Source organism: Rhamphochromis sp. 'chilingali' (assembly GCF_963969265.1).
Source record: "Rhamphochromis sp. 'chilingali' genome assembly, chromosome: 13".
Taxonomy (NCBI): Eukaryota; Metazoa; Chordata; class Actinopteri; order Cichliformes; family Cichlidae; genus Rhamphochromis; species Rhamphochromis sp. 'chilingali'.
Genome location: NC_137940.1, coordinates 26,796,686 through 26,814,339, shown reverse-complemented (window position 1 = coordinate 26,814,339; position 17,654 = coordinate 26,796,686). Strand labels below are relative to the sequence as shown.

At 40.4% G+C, this 17,654-nt stretch overlaps 2 protein-coding genes across 3 annotated transcripts; one reads left to right on the top strand and one right to left on the bottom strand.

Moving 5' to 3' along the window:
* Nucleotides 1–73: 73 nt before the first annotated feature.
* Nucleotides 74–12,167, top strand: ndfip1 (Nedd4 family interacting protein 1). Its single transcript, XM_080900676.1, has 8 exons — nt 74–263; nt 1,140–1,233; nt 3,664–3,803; nt 3,932–4,019; nt 4,218–4,342; nt 6,153–6,219; nt 6,351–6,459; nt 10,831–12,167. The coding sequence occupies exons 1-7, from the start codon at nt 228–230 to the stop codon at nt 6,455–6,457; spliced, it is 657 nt and encodes a 218-aa protein (XP_080756802.1). The 5' UTR covers nt 74–227; the 3' UTR covers nt 6,458–6,459; nt 10,831–12,167.
* On the bottom strand, nt 11,983–15,768 carry fgf1a (fibroblast growth factor 1a). 2 transcript variants are annotated; one of them, XM_080900678.1, is made up of 4 exons: nt 15,461–15,768; nt 14,625–14,728; nt 13,496–13,587; nt 11,983–13,411 (listed from the first exon to the last, which is right to left on the bottom strand). In XM_080900678.1, the coding sequence occupies exons 1-4, from the start codon at nt 15,627–15,629 to the stop codon at nt 13,396–13,398; spliced, it is 381 nt and encodes a 126-aa protein (XP_080756804.1). In that variant the 5' UTR covers nt 15,630–15,768; the 3' UTR covers nt 11,983–13,395. The 2 variants fall into 2 exon arrangements, with proteins under 2 accessions (XP_080756804.1, XP_080756803.1); XM_080900677.1 differs by having other exon boundaries at nt 11,983–13,587; nt 15,461–15,766.
* Between the last annotated feature and the right edge of the window lie 1,886 nt (nt 15,769–17,654).

Below are 17,654 nucleotides of genomic sequence, written 5' to 3'. Positions count from 1 at the left end.
TTTCCCCCCTCGATCTTTCACGCGCTAACAACTGAAAGAATGTCGTTTCCGACTGCACTTGAACGCAGCACCAGCTCTGCCACTACCAGGAGCGGAGAAGGAAGGAGATGGCCGACTAGAAGGCAGCGTTATCTTTGCTACTTCGCCTGCGAGATTCCTTTTACATTACACAGTTTCACAGCAGAAGCAGAGGGAGTACTGTACAGTTATTTCGTTCCTCTTCAGCTATGGCAGAACAAAACAGCAGCGTCAGATATCAGGAGGTAGGTAACAGGTTGCCGTCACACTTAAATGTGGCTAACAGCTAGCTGCTGCTCAGTCAACATTAGCCTGTCACTGAGAGCAAAACAGCGAACTGAGCTGTCATTTGTTTACGGGCGGGCCCGATGTTGAGTGACATGTTTTATGCTTTTATTAAACAGAGTTTCTTCCACTGCAACTGCTGTACTCATATATTCATCATATATAATTTTAACGCTGAATAGGCCATATTTATTTAGCAGCTAATTAGCCACTCCTAGCGTTAGCTGGCCTGCACAGGAGTGCTGTGTAGTGTCTAGACTTGATCCAAAGCTGTCCTGGCTCACTGACCAATCCTCCCTGTCAGTGACTGAAACCTTAGAGACGGATCAGGGTCAAAATGCTAAAGTGAAGCTGCTGCATGCTCGCTTAAATCGCCACACAGCACTGATGTGCAAATTATGTCTGAAATCAGCAGCCCACGGTTTATAATACAACCTGCCTTGTGTGTCGTTGGTAAAGATAAGTTTACTGTCCGATAATGTTATTTAAATGAGAATATCCGTAAGTATCAAATCCAGATGGTCTAATCTGTGTTTGGGAGAAGAAAGTGGCTGACAGAGCCTGTATGTCCGTACAGCAGGCCCTGTTTAATGACTCATGTAATTGTCTATAATGGCCCAGTACAAGCAGAAATCTTCCCTGGGGATAGTTGCCATGATATAAACAACATGGCAGACAAATATCTGCTATCACACAGTGTAAATGCTATCATTTTGACCTCCCCTATGCAGACAGCATTGTTCCCTTTTCTAAATTGCAGCTGCTTACTTATCTGAAAGGACCGTGTACTGTAAGCGAGACCCAGTTTGTGTTGTTGTCTATTAATGTTTCTCCAGCTGGTGAATGAGGAAGAGCCCGCCCAGCCTTCCCAGGAGGGTCCTGCCCAGGACGCCCCACCACCATACAGCAGCATTGCTGCAGCAAATGCAGGTTAGCTTGGTCACACGCTGTCAAATCACTTCATTTTCTTAAAAACACAATTTAATTCCAGATGTGTCTGTGCGACCTAATTGTCAATTATAAGTGAATTTAAAAGCAGGAAGAGATAAACATTATGAACACTGGCTGTTTTTAACAGCTGTAATTTGACAAGTTGCCACCTATGTGATCACTGCTTCGACTTGTACAAAGCACTTTGATGTTGAAGCTTTTCTGGTGACAGGTTTCCCTGCATGCAGATTTTGTGAGCTTATTTTGCATTTTGTTAAAGATCAGATAAATATTTAGTTTCGCTCACAGAAATCTTAAATACAGTCCAGATGCACCATATATCATTTGTACTGAAATGAGTATGTTTATTTACACGTATAATTGTGTGAAGTTTGTTTAATTTTTTTTTCCTAAAATAGGATTGCAGAATAGGTCATGTGCAGGGAAGGTCTCAGGCTCGTTATCATGTTTCCAATGTCACTTCTTAAGAGGGCAAGGGTCAGCATGTTCCATAAGAGGGTGCAGCTATAGCTCTTCCTGGATGAGTCCATTGATCTGTTTTAGTGCTGTTAGTGTTTGAGCGAGGCAGAGGCGTATTCCAGGATCGCAGCCAAACAACCCAGATAAGTCTTGGCTTGTATGTAGAGAGCACAAACAGTAATGGGTGCATGCAATATATCACAGTTGTCTTTCTTGTACTAATGTTTTACGTAAGTCATTGCTTCCTGCTTTGGGTTTCTAAAGCTCAGCTGTAGCTTTCATTTTTGAAGGAAGTGAAAGAAGATTTTTGTCTGTCAGCAGTCAGACGTGTTAAAACTCGCTGACCTTCGGTTTCTTTGTTTCTCACTTTCAAAATTGATGCTTTAATTATCATCTCTGCCTTCTTTCAGAGGATGGCTTCGAGCCATCTGTCTCTGTCTGTTGCACAGTGAAGGTTGCTAAAGAAGCGGCAGTTGTCGCACTCACTGTTTGTAGATGTGTGCCAAAATTATAAACTGTGCTTCAGTTTACAGCAGCCCAAAACAGTGTTCAGTTACATTTACAGCAAACTGTTTCATAAATTGTTGGTCCACAGAAGGCATTTAGCACTCCTCAAAATGAAACACTAACAAATACACTCTATACACACTACATTAGGTAGACCAGGTAGTACCATGTTGTCTGTTTGGTTTTTGGAACTGGATTAATGCTTTGTGGCATGGATTTAACAACATGCTTGAAATATTCCTTAAAGATTTTGGTCCACATTGACACAATGGTGTCACAGTTGCTGCAGATTTGTCAGCTGCACATCATGAAACAGTTTGTCTGTTCCACCACACCCCAAAGGTGCTTTATTGGATTGTGGAGGCCATTTGAGTTCAGTGAACTTGTGTTCAAGAAACCAGTTTGAGATGATTCAAGCTGTGTGGCATGGTGTCAGGTGAAGCATCCATCAGAATATGGCTATACTGTGGTCATAAAAGGATGGACATGATCAGCAACCATACTCAAACAGGCTTAAACAAAACAAGTTGGTGCTAAAGAACCAAAATGTGAAAAGAAAATATCCCCCACACCATCATGACAGACCTGAACATTTGATACATGGCAGGAAGGATCCATGCTTTCATTGACACTACAACTCCAGTGTTTCAGTAGAAATTGAAACTCAACAGACCAGGCAGTGGTTTTGCTCATCTGCTTCAAGAAATGCTCTTCTGCATGCATTGGTTGTAACAAGCAATGATTCAAGTTGCAGTTGCTTTCCCATGACCATGAAGCAGTCTGGCCATTCTCCTCTGACATCAACAAGGCATTTTCACCCAGATGTCTGTCTTTCACTGGATAGTTTCTCCTCTTTGGACCATTCTCTGAACAGGTGTACTTAATAAAGCCAGTCAGGATCTGCCATTGTCAGAGTCTTGGATGATACAATACAGCCTTAGCTTTGCTTTCAAGGGACACCTGTGTTAATAATTTATCTTGCCTTAAAGCATCAACTGAGATTTAGCACAGAACTGGTCTGTGAAGACAATGGGAAAGATCAGCAGAGTGAGCACATAGAAATGTTTTTGTTTGCACTCCGTTGTTCAGATTAGCAAAAAGTAAAGCAGGGAGGTGGAAATCAGGAACAATCAGTCTTTGGTTTTCTTGTTTTCAAAATAACATTTGTATTTTTGAAGACATCACAGGCTCTAGAAAAGTGATTTTGTAGTTTAAAGACCACACGTTTACTGGAGAAATAAACCAGCTCATTAATTGATAATGCTACTGTTTGGTGTAGTATTAAAGTGTAGGAAGTGTAAAATTTCAGCTCTTATACACTGTGATAACAGGATTTCATTTATTATTTTCTGTAGGTCTTCTGCTGTGTGGAGGAATGTATTATTACAGATATATATTTGTTGTTAATTAGTTGTAATTATTTGTTGCTTGTAACACCCACAGCTTTCTTTGAATACAAGGAAGATGGAGGAAGATTTCCCAACCCTCCATCCTACAGCGTTGCCACCACTTTGCCCTCCTATGATGAAGCTGAGAGAAGCAAAGCAGAGGCGGCCATCCCGCTGGTCGCTGGAAGAGTCACGGTACTCGTCTCGTTCTCAGACTTCTTTCTAATGACTTAGTGTTGTCACATATAAAACACTAAACAAGACAGAGGTAAACTGAGGTTATTTTAATTAATAGTTTAAACGTATCCTTTTTGATGATGCAGGAGGAAGACTTTGTGGCCAGAGATGACTTTGATGATGCCGACCAGCTGCGAATAGGAAACGACGGCATCTTCATGCTCACTTTCTTCAGTAAGAAACAGACTTTTGTAACGGTAACAATAAACAGACTTGATGCAAATGTACAACTCTGTTGACTCATCAAGGACAAAATTTACTCTCCTTTAATTTAACTTTTGTTTAGCTTCTTTTTGTTAAATCTGTGCCAACATGATGACTTTACAAATCAATGATCCTTCTGTTAATGAACTGCTGTCTTTCTGCTACCAGTGGCATTCCTCTTCAACTGGATTGGCTTCTTCTTGTCGTTCTGTTTGACCACATCAGCCGCCGGCAGATACGGGGCCATCTCAGGCTTTGGCCTGTCGCTCATCAAATGGGTTCTTATTGTCAGGGTAAGAGCCACACACAGCATAGACCAGCTCAGCTCAGCTCTCCACAAGGTGGTTAAAATTCAACCATAATATCACAGTTATTCTCCCCCCGAAAGGAGCGCGTATGTAATCGGTTCAATTAGTTTGTCTGTCTGTTTGTAAGCGTCCGTAGTTTTCAAGATGGGTTCAAATCTTGTGTGATTGTCGATGATAGTGACAGCTCGAGCTGATTTCATTTTGGTGAAATCAAGTCAAGGTCACAACAAATGTGAAAATCAGCAAAAGCTTTATGTTACCCAAATCTTTTTTTAATGCATTGTCTTCAAATGTAACAACACTACACTAGGCTGTGGGGGGACGTCAGTAACCATGTTGGCTAATCATTTGATCTCGACCTTTATTGTTGGTGCCAAAGCTCAAAGGGACCTTGGAAAAAAAATTTAAGAAAGCGTATAAAGTAATATAACGTATGAAAGGGTATGGGGAGAGCCGTAAAACACAGGGTTATATCTTTTCAATAAAACACCCTATGACATCATAATGACGCCATAAAGTTTTGCAAAATCTTACACTGCATGAATATCTTCAAGTCTTAAGTTTTTACAGCTTATAAAAACCAAAGATTTCAGCCAAATCTGCTCCAGTCGAATGAGTGAAGATGATAAAAACACCATTTATTTTAGTATGTAATGCTTCAAGGTCAGAGGTCAGATAGCAGCGTGTTGTAATAAAAACAGCATGTTGCAATAAAAATGTCATAAAACATTAAAGTTTTAGTACAACCTTGCCCTTCGAGGGAGTTGTGCTGTCTTAGCGACCGTGGCTCAGGGGGTTGGGAATCGCATCTGTAACCGGAAGGTCGCCGGTTCGATCCCTGGGCTCTCTGTCCTGGTCGTTGTGTCCTTGGGCAAGACACTTTACCCTACTTGCCTACTGGTGTTGGCCAGAGGGGCCGATGGCGCGATATGGCAGCCTCGCTTCTGTCAGTCTGCCCCAGGGCAGCTGTGGCTACAACTGTAGCTTGCCTCCACCAGTGTGTGAATGTGAGAGTGAATGAATAGTGGCATTGTAAAGCGCTTTGGGTGCCTTGAAAAGCGCTATATAAATCCAATCCATTATTATTATTATTATTAGCGTTCTTGTTTTAGTTTAAATTTTAATAATTTAATGTTGGTCTTAACCCTGTGAAGCCTGAACAACGAAAGGATTGACAGAAAATTCTGTTTATTTATATTTGAACACTGCATGTGTCTGATTGTATAAATTACAGTTCTCAAAATGTATCATATGTATGATACTCGTGTATCATATCTGATAGCCACAGCCACCCCAGCTGTGGCTCAGGTGATAGAGCAGATCAGCTACTGATCGGAAGGTTGGTGGTTCGATCCTTGGCTTCCCCAGTCTGCATGCCAAATATCCTTGGGCAAGATACTAACCCCAAGTTGCCCTCCGATGCATCCATCGGAGTATGAATGTGTGTAGTTTAGTTTGCACTTGTGTTTAGAAGTGTTTGTATGAGTGGGTGTGAATGGGTGAATGAGGCATGTTGTATACAGCGCTTTGAGTAATCCGGGAGAGTAGAAAAGCGCTATATAAGAATCAGTCCATTGACCATATGATGCATTTGGCGTTACTGGGTTAATGATCTATTTAACGGCACTTAATTTCCAAAAACACTTGAAATTACTCGTGCCACTTAAGTTATGGATGGGTGTGTGGTCAAAGATGTGCCGCATGATTCTACAAAGTGGTGTTTGGTGCTGTGTTCTTAAAGACAGACCACCAGAGTCACACTGTTGATTGAAACTTGCGTCTTGTGTCTCTGCAGTTTTCGACCTACTTCCCCGGTTACTTTGATGGGCAGTATTGGTTGTGGTGGGTGTTTTTGGCACTTGGTGAGTGAGAGATGATGTTTTATAAGTATACTTGTATTTTTATATTATTAACACACTACACACAGCTAAGATTTTTCTAATTATGTTGTGTGGTCATTTCTTTGGTAATCTGTCTTCTGTTTGGACTGCAGGCTTTATGCTGTTTATCAGAGGCTTCGTGAACTACTCCAGAGTGCGTAAACTGGCTGATCCCACTTACGCCACCCTTCCTCGAACAAGGGTACTCTTCATCTATTAAAGGTAAGGTGCATGGGTCATGAAGAAAATATCAATTTTTACTTACTGTCTGTCAGGTTTGTCATTAGTGGGCAGCACCTTTAAATCCGTGTTGGACTGATTTATGAATGGCAGCTAAACAAACAGCACAAAAATCAGCCATTAAACAAAAAGCCCCAGATGGTACCCACAGTTTGTAGTGGCTCCATCCAAGTGAAAATAAAATGTAGAGACTTGGTGAAAAGATTAAAATAAGCTGTTCATGACCTCTTTGATTTTTCAGCTTAAGCAGATTAAACATAAACCTGCTACTTCCCCATGTAACCTCTGTCCTCTGACTTTGCTGCTACATGGCGCACAGCACAACCACTGTCAACACCTGTCTCTGTGATTAAACTAACCTGATGCTCCAGATGGTGTGTGACACAGAACCAGCAGGGATGTCCTTTGGAAAAACGCAGGTGCAAGCCAAAAATAACTGTCTGTTCATTACAGGTGAAATTTAACCAATCAGATCCACAGGCTACTTTCAGTGCAGCCAGTTGGAAAAACAGGTTCTTGCCAAAGTCAGTCGGGAGAAGAGTGAAAACAGAGAGCAGGAAGTGCCTATAAGGGTTTTCTTTGCACTTCTTGCAGTTTAGAAATGCTCTAAACTAGAGCTGGGCGATATAAGATTTTTTCATATCACGATATGTGTTTTTGTTTTTTTTTTTCATTTCAGGCGATAACGATATCTATCACGATATAAGCCAAATAACTATATTTGTAAGATTTAAATGTGCCGTTGCTCACAAGTAAAATGTGAAATAATCAGCAGCTTGTTTTTATTTAAATATTTATTTCCCATAATAAGTTCAACAGGGTAGATGTACTTAAGGAACATGAGACTTTTTCAGATAAATAAAGGCAAATATTGCAAACTACACAAAAGGCAGCCGCTAAAGCGTTTAAGTTTCAAAATAGAACAAACGAAACAGACTACTAAATTGTCAATTCCACTTAGAAACAAAATATTAATTCTAAAAAAAAATCTTAGTTTGTTTTACAGAAGAACAGACAAAATTGACTAACCTTTGTCAATATCAAATAAACTGAGAACTAAAAGGAAATTCTCAATCTCTCCTTGTTGTATAGCTTAGCTTTTCAAACAGTTTTAACAGTTACTTTAGTCTGACAAAAGTCGAATGACGAATTAGCGCTTCCAGTCAGAGACTGAGGCTACGTCCACACGTACACGGGTATTTTTGAAAACGGAGATTTTCCGTTTTCGTTTTAAAAAATTATCCCGTCCACACATAAAGGCAGAAATGAAGGAAAACGCTGCTATGAACATGCCAAAGCAGCAGGTGGCGCTAGATTCCTAACCGTGCAGAAATATTGGCCAATCAGAAGTCTAGAAGCCTCGGTCTGAAAAAGTAAACAAAGCTGGGGCATAGAAGCAGAACCGAGTCGTATGTGTGGACGGACAGTAACTGTGTGTATATGTAAGCATTTAAACACTGCAGAGAGTAGAATTAACAGTATTGTAGAAATTCATTTCACCGAAACAATAACGTGGCGCACAGTGTGACGCATGCACCAGTTTATTGTATTTCCAGACTTGCTTTCGGCACAATTTACAGTGCACGCTACTCTGTTTTTTGTCAGACTTGAAATAGCCGAAATACCTTCACACTACGGAACTTCTATGGCTCTTCCGTTCGACAATCTCTCCGGCATTGGAGCCATCATCTGTTTTCTCTTCGGTAACCTTCGGTCATGCTCGGTTGATTTTTCTAGTCGGCACACTCATTTCCTCCATTACCCGGGCAGTACGGTGGCTGGCTGCTTCCCAAACAAATACACATGTGCGGCTTGGCACTTGTGCTGTACTTAACAAGTCACGCGACGTGACGCTGCGGCTGTGATTGGTTCGGCTCTGCGCTACTTAATTTGGATTGGCTGACCCTTTTTTTTTTTTTTTTTTTTTTTAAAGAGGACAAGAGCGGCGAGGTCTATCGCGATAGTTTAATTTCTCTATCGAGTAAAAGTTATATCGTGATACATATCGTTATCGTTCTATCGCCCAGCTGTGGTGGTGACAGTGGTGACAGTGGGAAGGAAGACCTCCCTTTTAGCAGGAAGCTGTTAAACATGGGAGAGAAGATGCATGTTAATGAAATGCAGTAGTGTCATGTCCATTCCCATGGTTTCAGTAGTCCCCCTCCAGGAATTTGCTGACATCTAAGTGGTTAGACTGAGGTTATGATTATTAATTAAATCAAAAATGGTGGAAAAAAATAGCTAGCAATGCACAGAAGGAATCTACACTACTGAAGAGACCAGTCAGAACAGGTGCTACCTGCATTGATGTGATCTGTATTTACAGTTTCAGGGAGGTACCTGTCCGGTTACGGTGTAGGGCAGGGGTGCTCACACTTTTTCCTCATGTGAGCTACTTATAAAATGACCAAGTCAAAATGATCTACCCACTACAAAAATCCAAAACATATACTTATTTATAAATATATTGAGGATTCTTTATATCTACAATGTATATACATGCATAACCGCAATATCCAATATTTCACAACACAATTAACTATGTAAATTTTTTGTCATTACCTGAGTTTACTCTGATGACTTGCACTGAATTGAATCAGCCAGGGATGCATAGTCCGGACAGTAGCTGCTGACGGCCAGGTTTAAGAGAAAAAACCGAGAGCTAAAAATTGGAGTTAACTCGCTGACTAGCTTGTCAGTTTTACTACACTTCGCGCCGCTGTTTGCGCATGCGCAGCGACCTAAGCGTCAGAAAAAATCTGCTGTCATCTGACTGGCTTCCCTGTATCAATCAAGTGACGGGATGGATGATAGGCTGGCATCTATTTTTTTTAATGCCATGCGATCTACCAATACTACCTTTGCGATCGACTGGTCGATCGCGATCGACGTATTGAGCACCCCTGGTGTAGGGTTTCACTTTGTGTGGTTACAACATATCTGCGGTGTAGCTTTCATGCAGCAGCAGCTTTGACCTAAACAAGTTTCCCTGCCATCAGTCGGAGTCCAATAATCTTTGGTGCTACACTTGAATTAGACCGGGAATGTGAAAAATGCAGTCCAAGGGCCAGAAAGACTCCAATCTGGTCCACTGGATGGCTTGTTTCTATGAATGAATGGGAATTATGTTAAAGAGCTACCAGAACTTTATCAGCAAATTTACATACTTATTTAAGTATGCTGACAGATTTTTAATTTACCTCAACATTTCTTTATCATGTAGAAAAACTGAGACGTGCAGTTGAAGTTGCACTTTTTGATTTATATATCAAATGTAATTAAGTGTGTCGTTAAACATCTGTACGCTGACAGAAATAGGAGTTTCGCTGGTCTGGCCAACTTACAGTCAAAGTAGGCTGTATGTGCACATGAAGTACAAAGAGTTTGACGTCACTTCTTTAGACTTAAGTGGGATTTATAGTCCCACAAATATGTCCATCCACGTTCGCTTTCATGAAAAGCGCAGACAGCTCTGTGTGTGTTCTGTTGGTCCATGGCTGGCTCACGGACCAACAACACCACGAGCAACAGCAGAGACTTTGTACACTGCCTCCACCTGACCACAGAGCTCACTGCAGGCAGACGGGCAGAGCATAGAGTGGAGCCGAAAGCCTACACGCTCGCTCTGCTTGACCATAAAACCAGCTTAACACTTTGCCATCAGCTCATGTAACACTGCCCCTCCTTTCTTTCACACAGAGCAGAGAACCTGTATCTGTTTTCACACACATCTGTTTTACTCTAAGTGTCTGCTCAAACCTCTAAAGTGCACTGCAGTGAAAATACAGCGTTTAGTTGAGGTTAGGGTGTCGTCTGAGCAGCAGCATACAGGCCGAGGACCACTCCAGCCTGTGTACTCAGCAGCTGCTTTATGTTCAGATTGACTGCAGACGTCTGGTTTGTCACAAGCATTTCCTGCAGGGCATGTGTGAAAAAATTTCCCCTCGACTTCCAACTCAGTAGAAGGAGAAACGCTTATCTGCTGATTGGGCAACCAGCTGTGGTTCAGAGACTGGTTTATGATGGATTCTCTCGTGATCTTGTGAGACTCTGCCTTGTAGGTTAAAGTTAAAACAGCATATCATTAACATGTCACTGAAGACCAACTCCATCTATTATGAACTGAACTTTTAAGAACAAAGTTGTAGCAACAAATGATCTCAAAAGCATTAAACCATGTTTCTGTAAAACATGTATTTATATTTAACCGAGTGGTAATAATTCGGTGAGCAGGCCTGTTATTAACTGGCTCTACTTACAGTGTGTCAGGTTGATAAGTAAGATTTGTGGTTGAGATTAGGATTGATTTCCACTGTTATGTCAGTTTTCTCCATTTTCCTATGTCAAAATCAGGACGTGGAAGAACTGGATGTGAAGAAGAAGAACGAGTTTAAAATAAAAGAAGACACTTAACCAGAAATCAGCCAGATGAGATCCAGATGAAGACGACTCGAGTCAATAAAAAATAATAATCAGGAATTATATCACTCGTTTTCTTTTGTTTCAAACCTTTATTAAAGACAAATGGTTAACAGTAATAGTCCCTCAATGTACTCATTAGTGGCGAATGTTAAGTGCTATTTACATCTGTCTGTAATGTATAAGTAATGCCTTATATCATTTGATGGTAGCATACGAGCATGCATCTGCCCTTAAGGTCAATTAAATAGGGAGCGTCTCGTGTTGGCGACACTTGAAGCCAACAGGTATTAATTAGCGCAACACTCTGTAAGCTTGCCATAGCATGCAACACACTTTATAATAATCTGCTCTTCGAGGTTTAAGCTCTTTATAGATTTCTTTAGGCTGTAAATACGGAAGTACTCATGAACACATCCTCCACTCACCTGTTGGCTTTAAGCAGTGTTGCTAGGAGGGGACAGTGTTGTCTGCAGCTTTTAGAAACTGTCATCGTAGATGTGATTCACACACAGCAAAGCGGCATCCATGATTTTTGCCTGTTACAATGTTTTTGTTGTACATTAAATCAGGTAAAACTCTCCAACCAGGGAAGAGAATTCAAGTTGCATGTGCAGGTTGATCCTAGAAGATGGAAAAGGAACTCGATGGCCTCAAATGACAAAACCTGGAGCTGCTCTGCTGACAGCTGTGGAGACACCAAATTTCTTTTGGCACTGACAGTGACCGAGATGATTTTTAAGGGCATATGAGCACATTTTCTGGTCTGTGTCCTCACAAATACCAATTAGATGTAACAGCGTGACCTCTCGATGACTCCTCAGTCTTTCTAGTCCACGTCCCACTCGCTGTCAGAGGAAAAGCTGTCAGGATTTCAGTACATAAGAAATGAACTTGTATTTTACTTCCAGGTGGGTTTTTACCTCAAGGTTTAATTGATGATTATTTCTTAATTTTTCATACTATGTAAGAAGTTTCTCTGTTGTGAGTATTATTATCAAAGAATGTTTAATGCAGGTGCACTTTTAGAAACACGGCCAATAAGGACATTTCCATCATTAGATTAAGTCACAGACACATAAAGCAAGTGGTGCAGGATGTTGTTTTATAATGATGCTTGAATCAACAGTTCATATTTCATATGCCATGGCTTTCATTTACAGACCAGTTATGCTTCTTTCTATATGATGTAGAGCTGCAGCCTGGGGTTTTTGTTGTTATCAAACTGTACAGAAACTGTTTAGTGTTAAATAAATGTCACTTTAAATGCACCTGCTGAGCTTACTGGGTTGTTACTGATGCATCACCTACTCAGAATACATAAATGCAGTGGATAGAAAAAGTGTAAGCTTCCCATTTATAGGCGCATGTGCAACCACAATGTTTTATGTTTTTAATTTGATCCGCTAAAAGTTTTGTTTTAAGGTCACATTAAAGGTGGAAAAAGTTTTATCTTGGTCTCGTTATTGTAACGTCATTACCGCAGGCACTTTAACAGGCACGTGTACGCTTTTTATATCCACTGCATGCTTCATTAATGTGTAACAGGAAAACCGCTAACAAAATGAAGTGGTTTACAATGGGGTACAACTGAAGAACTATAAATATGGTAGTCAAAGGAGCTTGCAAAGAAACATTAAAATAGTTCAATAAAATACAACAAATATTTAAAAAAGCGTAACAAAATAGAACCAAGAGCTCAGTAGAACAGAAATGAAGGCTCATTAAGTGCATAGTAAAATAAACAGTGCAGGATATTCAAAGTGTAGAGACGAGCATACTGATGATTGTTCTAGGTTATGAAGCCTTATTGGACAAACCATGAAAAACCGTGAGTGCACAAACAGTTGTTAATAAGTGTGATTAAAGGGGCTAACTCATAGGTCAGTGTGTATGTGTATAAGGGGCCGGTAAATTTAAGTGTTGCAAATAAAAATTATTTGGAGAGGATGTAATCATGCACAGTGGCGGCTTCTAGTGGCAGCAATGTGTAACTGTTGGAAGTATAACAGAGCAGCAACACTTCTGAGAAAGCTTTACTAGTTAATTTGTTAGGCTTTAAGCTCTGTAGCACTTTCTATCCAGTCAAGGTTTCAAGAACAAAACAGATTACAGAAAAGCTAAAGTACAGTACATAATTAGTGGCAATGTATTTATTTACTCTTCCCAGAAAACCTTAGTCCAAGAAGCACAAATTCCTGTTAAACTGCAGGTTAATGTGTTCATGTTTGCTCTACATGTCTGTTCTGTGAGCTAAGAGGACCTGCTACCAAATAAAATCAAAGATTTGTTGTGTCTATAGATTTGACGTATTATTAAAATAAAGAGACATTTGATCTCTCCATGCACTACACAGACTGCCTTTGCACTTCCCTTTTATTTGGATTTATTATCTCTTGATTTCACGCCACCATCTCCTGTAAGTAGTCCTATTGATGATTTAGAGGTTATGTGTTTCTGGTCCTTTGCGGTTGAGGTATCGCTGTGTGTTTTGCTCCTTCAGTCATCCAGCTGCCTGGGGAGAAAGAAGACGGCTTTCTGTCCGATGTGGGTTCTCGGGCCGAGTTTAGGCTTTCCGTTCTTTTTCAGAGCTACGTACCAGTTGTTGTCGTGATATTTCTGTGGCTGGTATGTGTTGTAGTGGTTCTCCTCCAGCCTCTCCAGGAAGTAACATTCATCTGTAATTGTGGGCTGAGAGACAAATGCAAGAACATTTCAAATAACATCTCATGAGGTTTGAGTTGGAGGTAAAAATGTAAACATTTAAAGGGTTAGGAATAACAGTTAATAGTTTCACTTTGATTCAGTAAATCCTGCACTATCAATAATCAGAGTTTATGTCTTGTCCTCCTACATTAAGCTGTGCTGGCAAAGCAGCAGAGAAGTATGACCAGTGATCAATACACTGTGGGAATGCCCTGATGTTGAAATCTTATTCTGTTACTCAGATTTTTCAACCTTCTTGGTATTGAACAAAAAACTAATATATTAAAAGTACAGTGTGTGCAAAGGTTTTAAGCAGCTCCTTCTTTCTTTGGTAGGTTTAATAAGTTCAACAAATTTATTAAAATATACAAACAGACTTACAGAATGAATATGATGCAAAAAAAAAATTCTAAAGGACACAAGAAACAGATGCTATTTATCTGTTGCAGATAGTTTTCCAATGTTCTCTTGTTTTTTCAGAACACACGGCACACCATGCCAAGATATGTCAGGTTTTCAACTGAAAAGTGAAAAAAAAAGGTTTATCCATTGAGTTAGGTGTCTTTTTAGGAGTGAATTCACAGGTCTGTTAAGTGACTTACCAAAAAACATTAACAACAAATAATTCTTGGATTATTTTCACTGGACTGAAAATGAGTGAAAAATCAGCCAGTGTCCACAGAGAAACTTTAAAAGACCTTCAGAAAGCCTGAAGACCTACTGCTTAAAACATTTACATGAAATTCTTATAAAGAACTATATAAAGAAATGAGGGGTAAATCAAGGATTTTACATGGGACTGTAACTCTGCAACAAAGTGGGATCAGGTTTAAAAACATGATGTCAGTGCAGATAACACAGACCGAACTTATACAATTCAAGCAGATAAAAAATAATTTAATGAATAATAAAATGTGTCTTATGTTAAGTGTTAATATTCTTGATTGTTTCCCGATTTGTTTTTCTTGTAATAGTTCCCATAAACCTTTATTTAAAAAATAAAATTTGCCTTAAATACTCACTGAACTGTACAAACGGCCTTCATCGCTCATGGCTAAATATCTGCTGGCTTCAGTTCCTTGGATGACCACGACACCTCTGTCCACAGCTTTGAGCTTTAAAACAGCTGAAAGGATAACAAAAAATTACATGAAAGTCAAGAAATTACACAGAAACTGTCAAAATCTGAATATATAAATAATGAATATTTCATGGGTTGGCTCAGAGGTTTCAGTGCAAAGGTAAATCTGCAGCATCTGAATATAAAACATCAAAAACAGCTGTCGATGCATTTATTTATTTTATTATTCACAATCTGAAAATTCTTCAGCAAAAATCTTTAAATATTCCTGCAGAAAGAGAGCCACCAATCTTTTTTTTAATCTGTTTCTCTCTGTTTTGTCCAGCCTTGATTAGAACAGGTTCACCTGCGGTGTAGCACAGAGTAAAAAGAGAGCTTGCAGATGGCTGATCAATACAGAAAAGTATCTGATGACTGAAATGTCTCGTGCTGTGGTTTCCTGTTTCCACCTTTTCAAGGCCAGAAATGTTTCTTTCACAGAAGCCTCTGCGGCATCATTCCCAGCACGCCATTCCACTGCTCCTGTCGGTAAACTTTCCTTCTACTTCTGCGTGTTTTCTCGTGCTCAGACAACCACCGACTCCATCCACATTCATAAACACGTTCAAACTGAACTCACAGACATTTTGCAACAAACTAACGCAGTGGGATGTCCCGCATTTCACTTAAAAAGTGAAATGGACGCATGGCGCTTTAACCTGGAACACCTGCAGCAGAGGAAGTGAACGCGTCATGCTGCAGGCCTGACCTGGATGTTAAAGCGCGCAGTGATCTTACTGTGAGCGTCACTCTCTTCCCTCTGGCCCTGCACCGTCCCGTCGGGGAGGATCTGGAGGTGATGTCCGCCATTCATGCAGTACAGCCGAGCCAGTCTCCGGTAGTCCCTCAGCTGCAGCGGGCTGCTGTCCCCCACGCTCAGATCCACCACCGTGTCTCCATCCGCCATCCTGCTCGGCAGGAAACCTCGCTCTCTACAGCAGGGGGGTCTGCGACGAGAGGGGATCGGTTTCCTGCGGAAATTCTCACTGGATTTGTCCCCTTGCAGAGATCAGGTGTTTATGTGGCCGTGAACGAGCGCGAGACCACACAGGCAGCCACATGCGCAGTCCCGATTCCTGGCAGCATCCAACTGGGGTGAAAATAACAATGCCCACTTTGAATTCAAAGTAGCTTTTTAAACAGCCAGTGTGAGGACCCTGAGTTACTTTCTGCTTTCGTTACTTGTTGATCAGGTAATCAGTAACGAGCCCACGTGCCATAAGCACGCAACCTTTATTCACATGTTTTTGAAAGATATTTCTAATTTTCTGGGAGGCAGCTGTAATTAACGTGGGAGGAGCTGCTGCACATCACAGCTTTATCCCAGAGATGGGACTGCAGTTTGGACACAACACAACTAAAGTTGTTTGCGTCCCCGGCTGGCGCACTTTTAATCTAACTGATAGGAAATAAGGGGAAAAGGGACATTTTCAACATGCTATTCATAACACAACATGACAGTTTTAGTTAAAGAGTTAAAAATAACTATACATTTTCTTGAGTAAATGAACATTTCCAATGACACAAAGTTTTGTTTTTTTTTAAGTTCAGAAATGTCCTACATACTGGTTTCCACGAGTCTCCATGAAATAAAAACTGAGAACAGTTGAAAAAACTGAAAATTCCACTGAAAACAGGCAAAGAAGCTGAAATTTCTGCTGAAAAGAGGTAAAGAAGCAGAATGTTGTGCTGAAAAGAGGTGAATCAGCAAAATTTCTGCTGAAAACAGATTTCTGCTTAAAAGAGCTAAAAAAGCTGACATTTGTGCTGAAAAGTGGTGAAAAAACTGAAAATTCTGCTAAAAAGGAGTGAAGAACATAAAATTTGTGTTGAAAAGAGTAAAACAAAGTTTTACTGTTAACTGAAAAAAATGTTACCATAAGCAGGATTTGAACCTTGGCCTCCCAGTCTGAGAACGGCTGCTCATCTCACTGACCTAAAACACAGCTCAGCCCAGCGAGCAGAAATAAGTGACCACATTGATAATGTGTTCCATTCATTTCAATGGGCAAAATATTGCAAAAAATGCAATGTGAGGCATTCACACAATAACTTACAACCAGGGAATGCAGAAGAGCATCTCTGAATGCACAACTCGTTTAACCTTTAAGCAGATGGCCTGGAGGAGCAAAGACCACACCACCAAAAGTGGACGAAAGATTTGAAAAATATTGGTCTGGTGAGTCTCCTTTTCTGCTGCGACATTTGAATGGCAGGGTGAGAATTTCCAGCACCTTGTTGAAACTACACTGTGAAGCATTAAAGCAGTTCTGAATGCAAAATAGGGTTCAAAGTGTACCTCATAAAATCTGTGGTGATTGGATAAGCATCTAATTTTCACAGCTAGATGTGCTCCTTTATTGGCTCTCGGAGTTTAGTCCCTACTCCAAGGTGTTAAGTTTTGCTTCTCAGCAGCCATTTAAAAACAACCACTTATTGGGGCAGTTATTTTGAACCATTATCTTAATTTAAATACTCGCCTGCACTGTAAAGTCACCGGGGAAATTTGACAGAAACTTCACCTTAAAAGTTGCTGACTTTGCCTTAAATTTAGGTTTTAAAAGGCTTTCTTTCCCCTTCTAATTATACTGATCCCACCATTACTGCCATTGTAGAAGGTTGGTTTTTGTAAATGACCAATAAATAAATAAATTTTACATGCTTTTAAATAGGAACAAAAACACAGGTTTACTTCCAGTGAATCTAAGCAGTCAATAAACCAGGTGTCAGAATGGAAAAGCATGTTTATTTGATGAACACGTGCTTGCTGTGAACATGAAAAGTGGCCTTGCACCAAGAATGACCATTTCCACAGTTTAGTTTTACTGCGACGGATGGCAAACATCATCATACACGTCCCCGTTTCGACAAGTACCACACAAAGACGTTAAAGGTTCAAACTTTAATCGATGGAGGAAAAATATCAACAGGA